Source organism: Xiphophorus couchianus, chromosome 4, assembly GCF_001444195.1.
Source record: "Xiphophorus couchianus chromosome 4, X_couchianus-1.0, whole genome shotgun sequence".
Classification (NCBI taxonomy): Eukaryota; Metazoa; Chordata; class Actinopteri; order Cyprinodontiformes; family Poeciliidae; genus Xiphophorus; species Xiphophorus couchianus.
Genome location: NC_040231.1, coordinates 34,060,263 through 34,080,917, shown reverse-complemented (window position 1 = coordinate 34,080,917; position 20,655 = coordinate 34,060,263). Strand labels below are relative to the sequence as shown.

The 20,655-nt window shown below is 38.6% G+C and overlaps 1 protein-coding gene across 2 annotated transcripts in view; it reads left to right on the top strand.

The window, feature by feature from the left end:
* The window catches only part of arnt2 (aryl-hydrocarbon receptor nuclear translocator 2), a 79,622-nt gene that overhangs the window by 34,623 nt on the left and 24,344 nt on the right, over window positions 1-20,655 (top strand). For both annotated transcript variants that reach the window (XM_028014867.1, XM_028014865.1), the window contains exons 7-11: window positions 412-477; window positions 1,230-1,315; window positions 2,012-2,088; window positions 2,576-2,710; window positions 11,750-11,824. In XM_028014867.1, the coding sequence (XP_027870668.1) occupies window positions 412-477; window positions 1,230-1,315; window positions 2,012-2,088; window positions 2,576-2,710; window positions 11,750-11,824 (439 nt within the window). The remainder of the gene's footprint in view (window positions 1-411; window positions 478-1,229; window positions 1,316-2,011; window positions 2,089-2,575; window positions 2,711-11,749; window positions 11,825-20,655) is intronic.

Here is a 20,655-nt window from a genome sequence, read left to right as displayed (position 1 = left end):
ACCACTTTGTTAAAAAATGTAAATTCTGTTGCGACACCTCCAGGCGCTGCAACCATCTTCTGATGTCTATTTATTTCTCATTTTGTACTATTTATTTCTTTATCTTTTTTATGTTTGTATATGTATATTGTATATTATGCATATATACATAACCTGCATTTTAACTCGAGTCAAGCAAATCTCAATCTCGTTGTAATCTGTTGACGACAATGACAAAAAAATCTTATCTTATATTTGTTCTGTTATGGGACAACCTTTGTTCATGAGGCAGGGGACATCTCTATTGCTCCATTCACATCTTCTCACAGTTTTACATGATTTAACACAGATGGTGGCATTTACAAACTGTTCTTAAATCTTCCAGTGTATGCCATGATGAGTTGAAATCTAATGTGTGCTCTTGTCATTTAGGTGTGGAAGTGCGCCACTGGATCACATCTCCCTAAATCGTCTGTCTAACATGAGGAAAAGATACAGGTAGAGTCCAAAAACATCTATGATTCAGAATTTTAGTGGATTCTGACTTTATCCTTTGTAAAATATGAATAATGTGTTGTGATAACCAAACTTATCATTTAGAAACTTAGTTTTCATAGAAACTGCTTTTAGTAGCTCTGACATATGTAGGCTTTTTCTGCCTCACCTTTTATATTCAAAGTCCATGATAAAATGTTTTCCTGTCGGGGCGTGCCGTGGTGGCGTAAGGGTTAGCGCGACCCATATTTGGAGGCCTTAAGTCCTCGATGCGGCCGTCGCGGGTTTGACTCCCGGACCCGACGATATTTCCCACATGTCTTCCCCCTCTCCTTCCCTGTTTCCTGTCAGCCTACTGTCATATAAGGGACACTAGAGCCCACAAAAGACCCCCTGGAGGGGTAAAAAAAAAAGTTTTCCTGTCAACTCTGAGGCTGCATGTCTAATATTTAGATCATCTTCTATGCATAAAGAAAGAATTTTGGGACGGAATGTTTAAGCCGGAAGTAGTACTCGATACTTGATTTTCATCCAGCAACCCACAGAGATGAGGTTTCATTGCACCACAGTAGATGTGAGCTTGAAACTGAAATAAACAAAACAACCACACAGAATGACTCTTCTGTCAGATACATGTGGTTTAGGTGTAAAAAGCCTGTATGCAAGAGAGTAGCAGTTATCCTGTTGTTTAGTCTATCTGTATGTTTCACCCTAACCTGCAGCTGTGTTTCTGTCCTTCCGTGTTTGATTATCAGGAACGGCTTGGGACCATCCAAAGAAGGAGAGGCTCAATACTCTGTGGTGCATTGCACTGGGTACATCAAAGCCTGGCCCCCTGCAGGTAAACAGATGTTCTGCAGCTGCAGCTGGGTCTTTCCACATATCTCCAGCAATTTGACATAGTTTGACCTCTGTTCAGAAAAATGCTTCCATCTGGTTTTGTGAAATACTGTTATTTTATCTAATCAATTTCTCAGCAAACACTTAGATTTCTGTTGTTTTGATGCCAATACAGAGGATTATTTCTGGAAAATTTCTAGGAAGCCCAGATCTCTCAGTGCTACTACCCAAACCTTATTTTGATAAAGGGTGTTTGAGTGGAATGAGAAGCCACTTTCACACAAACTCAATATCTGAAGACAGGAAAAACAGTTAAAAGTATTAGCATTTGGTCCTGGTGGATCAGAGCCAGGTTGTGAGTTGAGGTTCAGTGAATGAAAAGAAGCAAAAGCAAGAGACAAAGCAGAATGGGCAAACTATTTAAAAAATGAGCTGGAAAATGTTGAGGTGTATGATCTAAATGTTCTCCTGAATAAACTCTGCTCTGAGTAACAGAGAGCGATTCTTTCATCTTCATGCTCACACTGGCTCTGATGCTGTCTGCAGCAGGTTTAATCATCACTTCCAATTAGTTCCTCACATAACATCACTAAAGCTCTGGCTTTTATTGCAAAATATAGTCCTTGCTCTTTTGTTCGTGCGTTACTTCTAACTCATTGCACCCGCTATGACATCTTCCTTTCCCTATATAACTCAGGCATGGCCATACCAGAAGAGGATTCAGAAGCGAGTCAGACAGGAAAATACTGCCTGGTGGCCATTGGGAGACTGCAGGTGTGTTTCAGCTCAACCACTATAATAGCAGACTCAACTCCTACACCATGATTGCAGCTTCCTCTTCAATCTGCCTAGAACTCTGACTCTTTTCACACTGCTACATATGAGACTTGCATTCCAGTGTCCCAGAAGAAATGATGCCATGAGAAAATGCCCTTCCTACACATTAACCACCTACTGATCATTGGCCCTTACCGTCGAATAAAACCAGCTCATTATTATCTGGTGTACAGAGACAGATGGCCTACTGATCCATATTATGAAAATAATCACATAATGACAAAATGACATTGTGGGTAAATAGCATCATCACACTGCAGTTTAACAGAACTGACAGTAGATAAATGAAAGCCAAAAACCAGCACACACAGTTCTGTGGGTTTCTTAATATTTCAACACTTTGGTTGACTGTGGCTTTCTTTAAGACCTATTCTCCATTGCTGCATGATGTGGTGACCTTTGCGTCTGTATGCACCCCCTTCAGGTAACCAGCTCTCCAGTCTCCATGGATATGAATGGCCTGTCAGTTCCAACAGAGTTCCTCTCACGTCATAACTCCGATGGTGTCATCACATTTGTTGATCCACGCTGCATTAACGTCATTGGTTATCAACCTCAGGTAAGCTCTCTAGGATTTCACAACTTCCTTCTTCTACAAGATGCTGTGTTGCTCCTTCAGATTTTCAGAAACTTTGTTAGAGAAAGCTGACTGGTACAGTACTGTAAAACTGGTTATTTTCTTTGGTCAATTAAAAAGCAGCTAACATACTGCTTTATGTATGTTTGTTTCTAAGGTTTTACTGAATCATGAAGAGTCATAGTTTTTATGACTAATGTCATAAAAATGACTTATGTAGAAATGACTTTCTACATAAGAAGGCAAAATAGATGTTGGTTTTTCAACCACTTCTTTAAGTTCTCAGCAACTTGAGGTTTCCAGTGTACATGTGCTGGTCAAAAATTAGAATGTCATGAAAAAGTTGATTTAAATCAGTAATTCTATTCAAAAAGTAAAATTTGTATATTATATTCATTCATTACATACAGACTGATTTCAAATGTTTATTTATTTTAGTGTTGATGATTATTACTGACAATTAATGAAAACTCCAAATTCAGTATCTCAGAAAATATTGTGAAAAGATTCAATATTGAAGACCACTGGTGCCAAACACTAGTCATCTAATTCAGTGTTTTTCAACCTTTTTTGAGCCAAGATACATTGTTTTCATTGAAAAAATCACGAGGCACACCACCAACCAAAAATGTAAACAAATGATTCTCTATTGCCACCTATATTAAATATATAGTCATTCTTATCAAAGTGTATTGAATTGGAATCAAATAAACACAAAATTTATTTTTTATCATATTTTATATTTCATATTTCAAATTGCACTTAACATGTCCACTTCAAAAGAACACCTGAACAGTGGCACAACAATGTGGTCTTAAATTTAAAGAGGTTGTAGAAAACTGAGAGAAGCAATAATATTTGGGAAAGATTTCACTGTTACAATATGAAGAGTTGTATGTACAAAATGTTAATATCTGTATATTTTACTCATTAGTGTGAAACCTGTGCATGTTTGGATGAACACAGAGCTGATATCCTGGCAGGAATTGAAGAAAGACAAACACGAAGCTCTTCCTCAACAGCTCTCAGTCTCTCTCTGTTTTTAGTTTTTATACAATAGTAGCCAGGCTTGAGAAGCTCACTTCACACAGATATGTTGTGGAAAATGGGAGCAATGTTAAAATAGCTTTGTTTGCCAGAACAGGGAACTCCTTGGCAGCAGTCAACCAAAAACTGTCCAAAGGTAGATCAGCAAAGCTCAGCTTTAAACCACGATTTTGTCTCAGTTCAGTTAGTTCTTCCTGCTCCTGCAAAGTCATGTTCTTTCCAACAATTGCTGAGCTGTATGGGTCCCTAACCCAGTCAAGGCATTCAGTGAAGGCTGAAGAGAAATAAAATGACATCTTCTCCTGGAGAGTTTTTAAATGTGTACCTATTATTTCACACAGTGCAGCAGTGTGAACATTTTGCCATTTCTTGGTTAGTGGGAACATTTCAAGGTTGCCACTTTCCACATGTTGTTGCCAGAGGTGCACCTTTGAGCGGAATCCTGTTATTTTATCCGTACTTGTGAGCAGGTTTTCATTTCGGCCTTGCATTCGTGTGTTCAGTTCATTCAGATGGTGAAAAATATCCGCCAGGTATGCCAGCCTTGCACACCACTCATCACTTGCAAGCAGCTTTGCGTAATCGGACCCCTCATTTGTCAGATTCACTCTGAGTTCCTCCCGCAGCTCATACACATGGGCTAGTACCTTGCCCCGCGACAACCATCGGACCTCCATATGAAACAACAAGGTCTTATGCTCCGCTCCCATTTCCTCACACAAAGATGCAAATATGCGGCTTTTCCCAGATCGTGCCTTCACAAAGTTTACCATATTTACAACATCATTCAACACAGGCGCTAGGTCTGCTGGTAAAGTCTTGGCCATGAGGGCCTCATGGTGTAAGAAACAGTGCGTAATAATTACATCTGGGTTTCTTTCCTTCACTCTGCTTACAAAGCCTTTGGTGTGCCCGACCATGGCTGCAGCTCCATCAGTGCAGACACTCGTGCAGTTTTCCCACTTAAGTCCTCCTTGTTCAAGATATTCTGATGTGACCCGAAAAATTTCTTCTCCTGTTGTCCTTTCTGGCAATGCCTTGCAAAATAGGAAGTTTTCTCTGATTGCATCTCCATCCACAAAACACACATTCGCCAAGAGTTGAGCATGTCCACTAATATCAGTACACTCGTCAAGTTGCAATGCAAATTTCTCACTGGTACGGATCTTTTCTAAAACCACACTTTTGATTTCTGCAGACATGCCATCAATACGTCTGGAAATTGTGTTATCTGAGAGAGGGACTTTTGCTATTTCTTTAACCGCTTCAGGTCCAAGCATCTCATTTACAATGGCTTTGCATGCGGGTAATATTAATGTCTCTGCCATAGTGTGGGACCTTTTTGATTTAGCTACAAGTCCAGCTACGTGGTAGCTAGCTTTAAGGGCTCTCTCATTTACCTTTGTGGTTTTTCTCATAAAAGTTGCCTGTTTCTCCATGTGTTTACGCAGGAGAACAAAATAGTCTGCTTTCTTGTTTTGAAGCGAAGGGTGTTTTGTTTGGAGATGGCGTTTAAGCTTGCTTGGTACCATAGAACTGTTGCATAGCTTTTCACCGCATACCAAGCATAACGGAGTCGGTATCATTGCATCCCCAGTAAAAGTAAATCCAAATGAAATGTAACTCTCACTGTATTGTCTCGAGCTCACGGTATTTGCATTCTGTTGATATCCACTCATACTAGGGCCTTCACCTGGGTCCGAATTTTGTCCAGGGACCAGATCGGAGTTAGCATTTTTTCTTTTCAAAAACTTTTCCATCACTGTCATCACAGTCTTGCTAGATACAACGCTCTCACCGCTACCTGTCACATTCACGCATCACTAATTCTCTTGTTTTAACGTACAATGCTATGTACCTACTGCCATCTAGTGGTAAGGAAATTACATGATTATGCCGCTAGTCACTACTACAGCACAGACACTCGAAGATAGCATATTATTTGCAGATAATTAATTTGTTTTCAAAAAATCTTTTTAGACCAATTAGGTGAAATTTCCACGGCACACCTGACGATCACTCACGGCACACTAGTGTGCCGCGGCACAGTGGTTGAAAAACACTGATCTAATTAACTCAAAACACATGCAAACACTTTTAAATAGTCTCTCAGTCAAGACTATTTATCCACAGTCATCCACAACCATCGGGATGACTGTCTTGCACGAGAAGGTAAGACGCAAATGTCATTGCTAAAGATCCTGGCTGTTCAGAGCTCCATGTTCAAGCACATTCATAAAGAGGAGAATGGGAGGAAAAGATGTGGTAGAAAAAACTGGACAAGCAATCAGGATAACCGCATCCTGGAGAGAATTGTGAAACAAAACCCACTGAAAAATGTTGGGGAAATCCACAAAGAGTGGACTGCAGCTGCTGGAGTCAGTGCTTCAAGAATCACCACACAGACATGGGTTTCAGATGTTACATTCCTTTTGTCAAGCCACTCTTGAACAACAGACATCATCAAAAGCATCTCACCTGAGCTAAAGACAAAAGGACTGGACTGCTATTGAGTGGTCCAGAGATATTTTCTCTGATGAAAGTCAATTTTGAATTTCTTTTGGAAATCAAGGTCCCAGAGTCTGGAGGAAGAGAGGAGAGGCACAGAATACATGTTGCTTCAAGTCCAGTCAACACACATTCCAAAGAGGCAGAGAAAGAGAAAAAATATATAAAATTATAATTGGAATAACTGGATAAAGATATGTGGGCCTACAGATAGTTTAATTTGCTTCTGTTTCACGGAGCAAGTTGATGGTAACCATTGAAGATAGGAAAGGTTTCCAAGTCTCCATAAATATGCTGATGGAACCCTTAAGTGAAAATCAGAGTTTTTCCAGCTTCAGGTTGTAAAGAACTTCTCTAAACCAGTGGTCATGAGATGGGAGGATGATTAGTTTCCACTTAAGTAGAATACAGTAAGTCTGCGAGCCAAAAGGGTAGTGAAAGCTAGAGCCTGTTTTAGAGAATGCAAAAGGCTCAAGTCTGGAGTGATGCCAAATATAGCTCACAATGGATTGGGGACAGTTGTCTGATTATATGCTTGACTAAGTATTTTAAAAATGTTACCCCAAAACCCGCTTAGCTTTGGGTAGGCCCAAAACATGTAGGTATGGTTAGTTGGCGACTGTCCGCACATATTACAAGGGTCACTGACTGATGAGTAAATTTTTTCTAATTTTGTATTTGTTTAATGCACTTTATAGAATATTTTTCACTGGATTAAGGCATGCCGGGCATTGAGTATATACAAATTGAGTATTTATGAATTAAATTCTTGGCAGCCTCCCACTGTTCCTCCTCCACTTCAGCAACCAGCTCCCACTCCCATGCTGTTTTGACAACCGCTGCAAACTTTGAGGCATTATTATTAATTGAATTATATAAAAAGGAAATAATTTTTTCCCGTTGTGGGTCTAATTGCAGGAGAGTATCCAAAAGTGTTTCAGGGGGTCGATTAGGTGCGGAAACACCTTTTTAACATAATCTCTGGCCTGAAAGAACGGAAAGAGATGGGAATTGGGCAATTTGAATTTAAATGATAGTTCAGCAAAGGATAAAAAGACATTGTTACTATAAAGATCTTTTACTGTCTTGATCCCTCTGCCATGCCACAAGCTAAAGACAACACCAGTGACTGAAGGCATAACGTTATAATTTTTGGCTAAAGGAGTTTGTATAAAGGCCCATGCAGGCCAAGCTTTTTCCTGAATTGGCTCCAGATAGTTAATGTAGCCCTGACTATGGGATTGTACTCTACCACGGAGAGGGGAAGAGGGAGCTGAGAACAAAGCTCAGCAGAGGACAATGAATAAAATGCCCTTTCAATCTGCACCCAGGCAGGTGAGGCATCAGCATCACACCCCCAATATAATAGTTTCTGTATATTAGCTGCCCAGTACTACTGCCTGAAGTTCGGAAGAGCCCTCATATGTTGAGGGCAGACCAGACTTTACACTAATTTACGAAGTCTGGCAGGTTTTTTAAGCCATAAGAATTGAGATATTTCCTTGTGCAATTTATCAAAAAATGTTTATGTAATTAGTATAGGAACAGGTACAAAAATTTGGGGGAAATGACCATTTTAACCAGATTCGCATGTCCCACCTTTATTTTTTATAATTATTATACAGCATAATTAAATACTCTACATTGAAACCAAAGAACAAAACCTTTTTACAGGCCCAAACATTTGTATAACAAATAAAAAGTACTGTATAAACATTTTTTCTTTTTTTACAAATAACTACTATACTGTAAAATAATAATTTTAATACGAACTGAAGGTGGATTCCCGTGCCCGAATTGCGGAGATCAGCGCCGCCCCACCGCGACCTGAGTCATTGGATTAGAACGGGAGAAAATAAAAAATGATTATGAAAAAAAACCAACAAAGTACAGTAGGACAAATAGTGACTTGCGTGTATTTCACTGCTTTTCTGACTGAGCTGTTGCATCCTGACTCCGCTCTGTAGCGGGGTTTTTTTTCCCTTCTAAAGCCCGCGGTGCAGGTGCGTTTTTTCGAGAAAAGAACACAGTCATCGGTAGTTGTTGTCGCTCTTTTTTCTTCTGGGCAAAAAGATTCTTATAAACCGACATGCCACCATCGATTATGTTAAATTTGGCAAGCTGTTTTACGTACGTGTACATATTACCCGCAAAGTTATTGACACACAGGTAGAGAAGAAGTGGAGAGACTGCTTAGCCAATCAGAATGCAGAACACAATGCATGATGCAAATCCGCGAAGCAGCGAGACCGCGAAAGGTGAACCGCGAAATAGTGAGGGTTCACTGTATATAAAACCTTCCTCGGCACGCAACCAGATGGCTAGAGGCTCTATTACGATAGCAAATAACAAAGGGGACAGAGGGCATCCTTGCCTCATTCCCCTTCCAAGAGGAAAGGGTGAAGACGCCATGTCATTTGTTTTAATTGAGGCCACCGGTGATAAGTGCAACAGCTTAACCGAAAGGATGAAATCATTATTAAAGCCATATCTTTCTATTACTTCATATAAAACCCCCCATTCAACCTGGTCAAATGCCTTCTCTGCATCGAGAAATACAATTATTTCAGGTGATAAGGTGCCTGGCTATGGATAATATTGAGAAGACATCTAGTGTTATGGAATGACTGCCGCCCATTTATAAAGTCTGTCTGATCTAATGAAATAATGAGGGGAAGTACTTCCTGGAGACGGGTTGCAAGAATTTTAGATAAAATTTTAAAATCTACATTCGGGAAGGAAATGGGTCTTGTAGCTACTACACAATGAGGGATCTTTCTCGTTCTTAAGAATCAGGGATATTGTTGCCTCTGATAAGGTGCTAGGCAGACTCCTGTTTAATTAGGGCATTATACACATACTGTATATCAAGACTGGCACCAGAAGATCCACATTGGCCTTATAGTATTCTGAAGAGAAACCGTCAGGGCCAGGGGATTTGCCCTAATTTATGGACTTGGTAGTTTCCTGCTCCTCCATAATAATGATAGGACCTACCTAGACCTCTTATCAATTCATTATCTATCTGTGGAAAGCTGATATCATTAAGTAAATCATGTGAGGATGGTCGGAGTTAGGGAGGTATACAATTCTGAATAGAATGATGCAAATCTATCATTTATCTTGCTGGGATCAGAGAGAATGTCCCCTGTAGCTGATCTGATGAACGCGATCAGTTTGAAGGTTGCCTGAGCGTGCACCTGGAAAGCTTAAAGCTTCCCCGCTTTGTTGCTAGAGTCAAAAAAGTCTGTTTTAGTTGAAGTAGAGCAGTCATAGAGGTAGTCAAATTGAAATCGATTTGGAGTTTAACATGCTCATTATAAAGGTCAGGATCCAGGTTGGCTGCATAGTTAGAATCCACTTCTAACTCTTGCAATCTGTCCTTGTCAAATTAGAAATAAAGCTAATGAGCTGAACTCTCATATATGCCTCTAACACAATTATGCTGAACACAATTATGAAACGGCCCTCTGTGTTTGCTATTATTTTGTGTTATTCAGACATAATATTATTACGAATAAGTATGGCTGTTCCTCGAGCCTTGGCATTGAATCTAGAATGAAATACATGGCTAATCCAACTTCTTTTAAATCACATTATCTTCCTATTACGAAGGTGTGTCTCTTGTAAGAAGAGTATGTCCCCTTTAAGTTGCTGCAAATAAGCCATAGCCTTAGTAATCTTGGTGGCATTTCCAAAACCTCTCAGGTTTCACGAAACAACCGTCAAATTATTACCTGTGCTGGTCATACCTTACTATTCCCGAAGACGTACAGTATATACATTGCAGTATGGCAGTCCGGTTTTGGCTCGAAGGAAACTGGCACTTGGCATATCATTGGCCGGCAACTGTAGAGAAAGAAAAAGAAAAAAAAAGAAAAAGACAGAGAAAAAAAACGGTAAAGGACACGCACTAACATACACATCTCCACGGAAAACATGCATATCTGGACCCCGACCCCTTTAAGGCAGAAACAAAAATTTAAGTGTCCATCGCACAGCAGGGCATCTTCTATCCCCTGCGAGACTTCCATCAGTATAGACTACCATTTTCCTCTTCCCAAAATCAGAATAGTCATTTGTTGGAAGGCAACCAGTTCAAACCAGACAGCCACAAATTCAACTGTAGAAGAACTTCTGAGAAACTCCGTAACAGTTAAATCAACATAATACAACAATCATAATACACAATACAGATATACTGGCTCTTAATGAGTAGTCTATTGGTCATCATGACATTCTAGTACAGTCTCTCTAAAAATAGTCAAGTCCAGAGTTAATTTTAATTGTACAGATTAATCAGAAAAATAATAATCAAGTAAAGAAATTCTAGAGTCAGCTTTGTATTACACAAGCTATGAAGAACCATCTGAGTTCTGCAAGTGGCATATTTAATAGCAATAATAAATCCAACTAATAATTATTCCGCTGGTGGACGTGAGCTGGACAGATGAAGAGATCCAGTGAGATCTGGCGTCATCAGGTGAAGCCAGGAACTTTTGACTCCCATTCTGAACAGTTTGGCTGGGTAGCGCAATGCAGGCTTGAGTCCCCGATCATATAGTCCTTTCATGATTCTGTGGTAAGCCGAGTGCTGCTGTAAAACCTCCAAACAGTAATCTTCAAAAATGTGAAATGGGTTTCCCTTTCACATTTTTAACTTGCCTTGCATCTCCTAGGCTCTGCTAGGTTTTTTTTTTTGCTCTGCATGTCATTGTCTAATTAACTGGTCGCAATTCCAATACAGCACTATAGTTACTTTTGAGATATCAAACAAGAAGTGGAATTTAATATATTAGTAGTGTTAGAGGCGGGAGCTTCAGAAAAACCGTCTACTCCATCTTCCAGTCCAACCAGAAGTCTTATCTTTTTCATGATATTTTAGCACTAGCACCTGTAGTGCCAGTTACCACCTATGAGCATGCAATGGTTACTAGTAATTGGAATTAGCAATATTGTAGCTTCACAAACATTATCAACTACAGTAAAATATGTGGCTTTGCTCTATTTGTAAATATTGTGGCTCATCTCTTGTAAAATTTACAGCATGGATATACTGATAAAGATGATTTGGAGGATTTACTAAACTTTGCCTGTTTTTTTTTTAACTCTTAGCTGGATACTGACCAGAAAACATAACCCCATATTTGATGCAGTTCACAGATTACTTCCAATTAAGTTAAAACATTTCCTCCAGCTATTGCTTGTCACTGCCAAGCATGAATATGCCACTGTGATCCTGAAAGAAGAAACCAACCGAAGGAAACAGATCAGATTCTACTACATTATTTAAGTCAATATGTCAGGAAAAGAACCCAGATTCTAGTGTGTGATTTCTTCTGTTTAGACATCATAACGGTTGTGGATTTTGAGTGAGATTCTGTGGGATTTCTTTTGTACAGAATTTGTTCAGTCTCTTTTGGTATGATAAATCTTAGTTAATCTTTTGTTGTCCTAAAACTTTAGGACCTGCTGGGAAAGGACATTCTGGAGTTTTGCCATCCTGAGGACCAGAGTCATTTGAGAGAAAGTTTCCAGCAGGTAGGTTTGAGGCATGGCCAGTCTTTACACCTGGCAAGTTTTTATTTTCCTGCTACTCCTGTAACTATGGAAGAGGATAGATGGATGGATGGACTTCCCTCTGCTCGGATCAAACCTCTGCTTGCAAACCTCTTTGCTCGCTTGCGAATTCTTTTCTGCTCTCTCTCAAAACAAAGATGTACCATCGCCTGGCATTGTTTCAGCCAATAGAATGAAAAGCTGTGTCCAAAGGCTGGATTTGAAGGCCACTTACATCATAGTGTGGCGACAAGGCCTGTCCGAATTTGAAGACTCCTAGCTGCGCAAGTCTCAAATATCTGCTCTATTCATCAATTCATCACCTAATTGTTAATTTTCTGATATGTCTGCATTAACAGCCAGCTCCCTGACCAGCTGTCAGCTAGCTGGGCTCACCAGGTTTGGTGTGCCGGGAGAGAACGCCTCACTCCTGGCACATCGTTTTAAAAAGTCCCGCTAGCTTTCCCCAATGAGTGAAAGTTAAATACTGATATTATTCAGACAGGTAATAGTTGAAAAATATTTGGTTTACTAAATTTTGAAGATATATACCTTTCTCATATTACTATTTCTGTAGGTTTCATTGCTATTGTAGAATATGCATTTAACACAGTGTGGTTCCACATTTTTAGATCAACTAAAGTAGCGTTTACAAGTAATCGAACATACTTGAACTTAATAGAGAACAAGCTTCCAAACAATGAACTAAGCATCCATGCAACCTTAAAACCGGTCTCCATGGAAATGAAGGCGGTGTGACAAAAGCCCTCTGTCTGAACACTCTGTGTAATAGCAATTGTTCGACAGCAATTGCTGGGTTTCAGACATGTGACCCGGATGACATGCGAAATACAAGTGGGGCTCCGGAAGTGAATTTCTCAGGTTCAAAACAGAGCAAAATGTATCACAACGAATATACTAATGCCTTAAATGGGCTAGCACAGACAAGGTATCTCAAAACAATACATGATCCATATAGGATCGGACTTATCATATAATCCTGAGGATTTACCCGGTGTCGAGGCAATTGACAATGACATAACTAACTATCTGATGCTGCGGACCTCATATTATTCAATGAGCCGCATGAAAGCTTTCAAAGGCCTACAACCATTTAGGATCAAAAGGAGCATTAAATGGCTGTAGACTTGTTTTTGCCGGGTGAGTAGTCTATGATAACAATGTTATTTCAAACAACAAGCTAACCCAGGTTATTTCTATGTGCTTGGATCTACTTGTAAATAATGTATTTAGCTTCTGTAAACCCAACTAAATTCTGGACTTCATACTGCATTTCTACAATGCAGGTCAACCATTTGCAGTGATCTACAGAAACCCCATTAAAAACATGGATTTGTGGCCAGAGAAAATGGGGAAATAGTTACAGCCCAGGTTAACAGTAGGGGTCCAGTCTTGGGCGTCTACATCACTTGCTGCACTTGAACAACCTTAAAAATATTAAAGTAAGATGTAAAATGCCAATGTTAGCACTAAGCTAGCTGATGACAACATTAGCACTCAAACCTTTTCTGGGGACAACCAAGCTAGGGCGTAAAAATAATACATCTTACCTTACATGTGAATGCTTGTCTTTCTAAGTAACTGTCCAATAAAATATCTGAAAATACAATTTAAACAATGCGATCGTTACCTGTGGGCACTGCAAACTCTGGCATTGTTAGTTCCTCCACCTCCTGTTTTTAGCCATAGATTGCATTTTACTTCTTATTTTGGTAAGTTTTTTTTAAAAATCAACTCCCTTGTGACCAACTACTTTCAAAACATAAAAATAACGTTTATCTTTCTCTCTATTAGAACACTTGGAACAACCATACACAATACAGACTTTAGGCATTTTGAAACTGGATCAACAGAAGTAAACAGGCTGCATTTATTTTCTGACCCCCATTTGTCATCGTGACATCGGCACTGTGTCATCTGCAACCCAGCAATAGACTGCTCCCCTGCTTCCCTACTCAAACACAAGTGTACATAAAATAAAACAAGTAAGTCATCTTACATTCTCACATGGCAAGGAAAGTACCTTTTATCTTTAGGATTGTAATATGTATTACTATTTTAACCTTCTTTCAAGTCATTTTAGCACTAAGGTCATATTTTGAGTTCGGATTTATCTGTCCATTTATTTCTCACAAATCATTGATTATCACCTTGTAGAAGCGCCTGGATGTTCGTTGCACTCTGCATCGCTTCTCCTGCTTTTCCGGATACCGTGGTCCAGGGTTTGCCTAACACCAAAGTGTCGCTCACTCTTTGGTTGGTATCAGTTATTTGCTGCTCAATTCCACCTTAACTGGGGAACATAGAAAGGTTTTGATAAATTGCTGGTTGTTCAATTATGTGCGCTGTTGCCTGTGTATTTTGTTAAAATATACATTGATATTGCTTGATATATGCATTGTTGGGCTGCATTGTTGCTCTACTTGACATATTTTATTTATTTGCATATTATGGGATGCCTGTGGCTTGGTGTGGTGCATAGTTATTGCATTGTCCTGCACAATGTGTGTATTGTTCAGGTCTAGTTGACGTCTATTGAAGGCCCTGACTGAAACCCCACGGCATACTACTGTGTTTTCCCATCTTTTCCAGGCTGCTCTTTTAAGTGCAGCGAATGTCTTCGCACCACAGTTCAGTTAGACTCTCAGCTGGGCAGGAAAAGGTGACACTGCTGTCATGTTTTTGTCCTTAAGTTGTTTGATAACTTTTTGTACCTGTTTACGTTTCTTCTGTATGTTTGCGGTATAATCTCGGTCAAAGTACATCCTTCAGCCGTGGTGGGTAACATTATACAGTATCTACTCCATGCCGTCTGTATTACTTTTTCTTTCACTCTGTATTTAGAAAAAATGACAATGATTGATCGCTCAGCAACTTCATTAGAAAGTAGTGTTATGACCCATGACTTTATTTTTTGTGTGGACGCTCAGACAGAACGTGTTTCAGCTAACTGCTCTCATGGACTCAGAGCTTCACTGTCGGGGTTTTCATAGTTTGGACAAAGCGGCCGCTGAAGTTGGCTTACGATTGAAGCTTCGGGATGCCTCCGTAGCTACCAGCTGTGATCCGACTATACGGTGCAGACTTTTCTGTACATCATAAGGGAACTGCAATATTCAGAGGCAGCCCTATGGAGCTGATTGATCAATGAGCTCCATTGATTAGCTCCAAACAACTCTCTCACAAAAGTTGTTTTTGTGAGAGAGTGGCAAGCCTTGAAGGCCATCTTTCCATTACCAGACATCCACCGCTGCTGTCCGTCCAGAGAGGCCATTAAGGTGAGCAGTGTGCAGGTATGGTTTATATTGTATTTTATGGTCGCCCACATAGTCATGAAGACATGGAAAATAGTTGTACTGAACATTAAAATGAAGAAAACTATAACGGTATATTTTTTTAATGGCTGTCCATATCTATAGTACAAAGCAAGGTTTATGTTTATGCTGTCATGTATTCTGTGTTTTCCTCTCTCTTTTATCTGCTTACATGCACAGGGTTATGCAGCTTACATAATCCTGTTTTTATGTGACTGTCGCCAGTCATACAAACAGACAAACTGATTACAGTACCTGTAGGGAGGGTACAGAATGCAGAATGGATAAAAGCTAAACTCGTGCTACAATTTTTGCCTCTCTTGGTTATATCCCTGAAGTGTGCTAAGTGTGGCACACATGCATACATATGCATATAAAGTAAATATGACTGTATTAATTTAAGTTGTTCTTTGTGGATGTATAACTTGCCCACCTTAGTTTGCCTGTTTTTGGTCTACATATGTGCCTCAACATTTGGTTACTGTTGTCCAGAGGTGGGCAGAGGACCCAAAAATTGTACTCAAGAACAGTAGCACTTCAACATGTTTTTATTCAAGTAAAAGTAAAAAGTCGCTGACTAAGAAATTACACAAGTAATAGTAAAGAAGCATTTGGTAAAAAGTTTACTCAAGTACTGAGTAACTGATCAAGTTTTCAATTATTTAATATCTAAAAAAAAATACACAAAGGGCCCAAAATATAAATTTCAGTGGAAATTTTGGTAGTTTAAAGACAAAATGACAATTTTGTTCAAATAATAGTGATGCTTCAAAATAAAATTACTTGAGTAAAAGTAAAAAGTTCAGCACAGTAAGAGTACTCTTAAAAGTACATTTGTTTCAAAAAGTTACTCAAATATATTTGAGTAAATGTAATTAGTCACTCCTAAACTCTGCCCTTCTCAGGGAACAGGAGAAGGAACTGTTAAGGAAATAAATTAATCTTATTTTGATATGAGACACTGTTTCAATTAACAAACAAATCAGAAATAACATCCAGAATGCATTCTGTTATTATGTTTATTCAAGGGTCAAGGCAAAGAATGACTGTTGAGAGTCTCGCTGAGAGAGGGCCCATGGCTGACATGATGAATAGTGAGCAGAACCATCTGCATTGTGAGCAGGATCAGAACTCCTGATGGATCTCCTTCAGGAAGAAGCAGAGAGATGGCCGACCTCCACAGAGAAGAGTTCAGCCAAACATCAGAGGAAAAATAAATGCTGGTGTGCTCAAACAGAGCAGCCTCTTAAACCCAACACATAGTTTACATGGTGTTGTGGCCCTGATAAAAACCTGTGCTAACTTCAATTTAATTGAAACACAGAACATCCAGAAATGTGATGAACTTCAGACACAGAGTGAAAATAACACAATGAGCTGAAAACATTTGTCTATATATTATACTGTTATACAGGACATTAACACTGCCCTGTACATTTTAAAGTGTCTGTTCCAGAACACCTGATACAAACGACAGCATTAGCTCATCCACTAATCAGACATTTATTGAGGCCAGGTGTGTGACAGAAGGAAGCACTTGAGACATGCAGGGCAGACAGACCTGATGACTGAGTGGTTTAAAGTATTTCACTGACACTTTCAGATTGCAGATTTCTAAATGAAGGCATCCATAAGTGAACACATTCATTATTCAATAAACCAAGCAGTGTCAAATAACTGTTAGGGTTGCTATTAAGAAGAACCTAATATGTCATGTTTGTTCATTTCTACCTTGTACATATAAGGTACTCCACTCACTGTTTAGCTGTCATGTTGAAGAATCTTCAGTGTAATATGAAACCAAAAAATAAAATGGGCCCAAAACCTTAAGTCATTATTGTATTCTATTTTTGTAGCTTTGTTCTATGAAGATTATGTTGAGTTCATTTTAAGCCCCAAACAAACAATCCATTTTAGTGTCTCTGGGATGTGAAAACATGAGATTTGATTAAATTAGAACTACGCAGAGTTGAAGGAACACAGCTTTCATAATAATCAAACATATTTTGTTTATTCAAAACAGTAATATACAACAGCAATATAACAGCCAGATTTTGTTAAATGAATGTGTCACCAGTGCATTTGGCCGGGTGTTCCTGCTCCAGAAAGGTGAAGGTCTCTGGACATCCTGAAGTCATGAGTCCACTGGGAGTCTGAAGGAAAACACTAAGACAAGAGGCCTGCAGGATGGTCTGCTGTGACAGCTTAACATCTGAAAACATACATGACAGAAACCTTAATTAATATGTGGTGCCAGCAAGCTGTACTTTAAAAAAAAAAAAAAGTTGTTTCATAATAGTCATATTTGATAAATTAGAATGAGTTTCAAAGAGGCTTACTGGATTAAAAGTACGTTTTGAAAATGACATTAAAGCAGGTAATAAACATATTTTTCACTGCTGATGTAATATTCTAATCCTCAATATGTTTGCATTAACTTACTAAGAAATCATCATTAACTTAAATAAAAGCTTTGAATGGTCTGTGTAATAATTACTCTATATAGGGTTTATCTGAGAGCCGAGTTACTGAAATATATTAACTTTCCATTAACACTCACGTGCCCAAACTTCTTTAGACCAAGATCTACTTTTTTAAAAGATGCAGAGATTACGTTAAAAACATAACATTCAGTTCATTACGAAATTAGGCCTTCAAGCTTGATATTTATTTTGCGGTTGTTAAGAAGCGCTCCCCTGAACACAGCGGTGGTTGATTAGCTGATTTAAACTCGTTCAGTCGGTCTTTGAGTCCCTTTTTTATTTTGGTAATGGAATCGAAACGCACAGAATGGCGCAAGACCTAGTTGAAACAATAATTACTGAGATTATTTATTTCGTTGGGTTTTGTTGGGTTTGAACACGTTTGTTGATTTTTTTTCCTTAAAGTGTTTTGGATCTTAGTGATCAGAGGACGTGCTGGTCTCAGCATCCTGGCGGCGTTCAGTTTGTCACCTACTGCTGAGATCAACTCAAAACCTTTCCTCGATCGTAATTGAGCACCCCTATAGATTATATATGACTGTAGTTGGAAAACAAACATCAGCTCCAGCAGCAAATTCGGAATGAATCATTTCTGAACTGTGAAAATGCTATATATAGACTGATTAAGTCATGTTATAAATTCCCTATTGCTAGTAGATCTATCCTGACTCAAATGCAGCCTTTCTCCCAGTACTGGGGGAGCCTTTGAATTCGGACAGGCCTTGTCGCCATGCTAATCATTTTGCTATATTACAGTTTTAGTGACACAACATAATTTTTTACATTCAAAACAAAAATGGGAGATTTGGATTCTCTCTGTATGTTTCTGTGTTACTTTTGACATGTTTGTGCAATTCCTTTATTTTGACATTTATCAAAAGTATCTTACTTTTGATAAAATGAAAGAATTACATATAAATAATTGTCTTTGCCACCAATTGTGAAAGTTATAACATATAATTTTATAATAATATATATAATATTGTTTTATTTCTAAGGCAGCGCTCTTGTGTCATATACAGTAATATAAATCAATTTTAGGGAGTAATTAAAATTGATTAATATTTACAAAACTTGGTTAGGCTTCATAACGGGGCTGAATCCCGTTATTAACATTTTCATTCTATTGGCTGGAATGTTGCCAGGTGACAGTACTTTTTTCTTTCAAGAGAGAGTGTCTTGCCGCTCTCTACTGCAGGTCAGTAGAGAGCGGAGAGTTAATCGGTACAGAGAGAAGTTTTGCTCACAAGGAGAAAATCTGAGTGCGAGTAGAAAGGTTTGAGAAAGCACAGGGAATATTTGTAAGAGAGCAGAGGTTTTCAGTGCAAGCATTACAAGTTTTGAGAAGATGAAATCCTGATTTCATATCTTTGAAACCAAAATATGTGCTCTGGACTTATGACAGTGAAATTCTCCCATACTCTTTCCAATTAACTTGTGCACCTGTGGAATGTTCCAAATAAGTGAATTTTGAATACAGTGAACCCTCGCTATAACGCGGTTCACCTTTCAGGGCCTCGCTGCGTCGCGGAGATTTTTGTGCCGTTTTTTTTTTCACAGTGCATTGTGCTCTGCGTCCTGATTAGCTAAACAGCCTCCGCGCTTCTTCTCTACCTGTGTGCCAATAACGTTACGGTATTTAAATATACATAATACAGCTTGGCAAATTTTGGCAAATATTTTTGCCCAGAAGAAAAAAAGAGCGACAACAACTACCGATAACTATGTTCTTCTCTCGAAAAAACACACCTGCACCACAGTCTTCAGAAGAAAAAGACACTAGAGAGCTGAGTGAGGCCGCAGCGTCACAGTCAGAGGAACAGTGAAATACGCGAGTCACAGTTTGTCCTACTGTACTTTGTATTGATGACTAAAATGATTATTTTACTGTAGTTATTTGTAAGAAAGCGTTCTATTTGTTTAAAAAAATGCTTAGGCCTGAAAACAGTTTTTGTTCTTTGGTTTCAATGTAGAGTATTTAATTATGCTGTATAATAATTATAAAAAATAAAGGTAACTACTTCACGGATTTTGCCTATCATGGGTTCTTTTTGGACCCTAACCCCCACGAAAAACAAGGGTTCACTGTATTCCACAACTTTCCCAGTCTTTTGTTGCTCCTGTTTCAACTTTTTTGGAAGGTGTTTTAGTAATCAAAACCCAAATAAGTGAATATTTGCCAAAGAGACGATAAAGTTTATCTGTTTGAATGTTAAATATCCTTTGTAGTATTAAATTGTATTAAATTGAAAAAAGGTTGAAAAGGATTGACAAGTCATCATATTACATTTTTATGTATGTTTTACACAAAGCCACAACTTCATTGGAATTGAGTTTGTATTTTGGGAAAGTGTGGTTGAAGTGAAACGAGATGTTCCAACCAATGAACAGCAGTTTTCTTTGAATTTTTCCACTGTATGACAAGAAAGGATATTTCTATTTTTTCCAATCTAGTCTAGTCATACGTAGATAGCACACCAATGGTCCAATTCTTGCTCTTAGAGTTCATGTAAAGATGTACACAGGTCTGAATGAGCTGCATTTTGTGAACCTTGACAAAGCATATAATAGTGAGCCTACAGTGAGCCTACAGAGGAAGTGTGTTAACTGAATGAGGAAGTCAGAGGTGACGGGAAAATATGTGAGGATAGTAAAGGATGTGTACAAAGATAGTAGGGCTGAAACAATTGAGATTAAAGGTAAGGAATTTATTACTGAAGTAATTGTCCATTAATTTAGTGATCAAATAATTAACTGGAGTACAAGGACTCAAAAAAGGCATTTTGCTGAAAGAACATATTCAGAGCAGTTATTAAGCCAAAACTTAAAAAAATATACATTTTGCACTTAATGTGAAAAACCCTCTTTGTAAATATGTTCTACCTAAAACGTCTCAAGTGGCAGTTTTAGGTTAACTGGGTTTAAATTATGCAAAGAAAACTTACATTAAGCACCTTTTGCTATCTAATTCTTAATATGTTAGGAAAATATAATG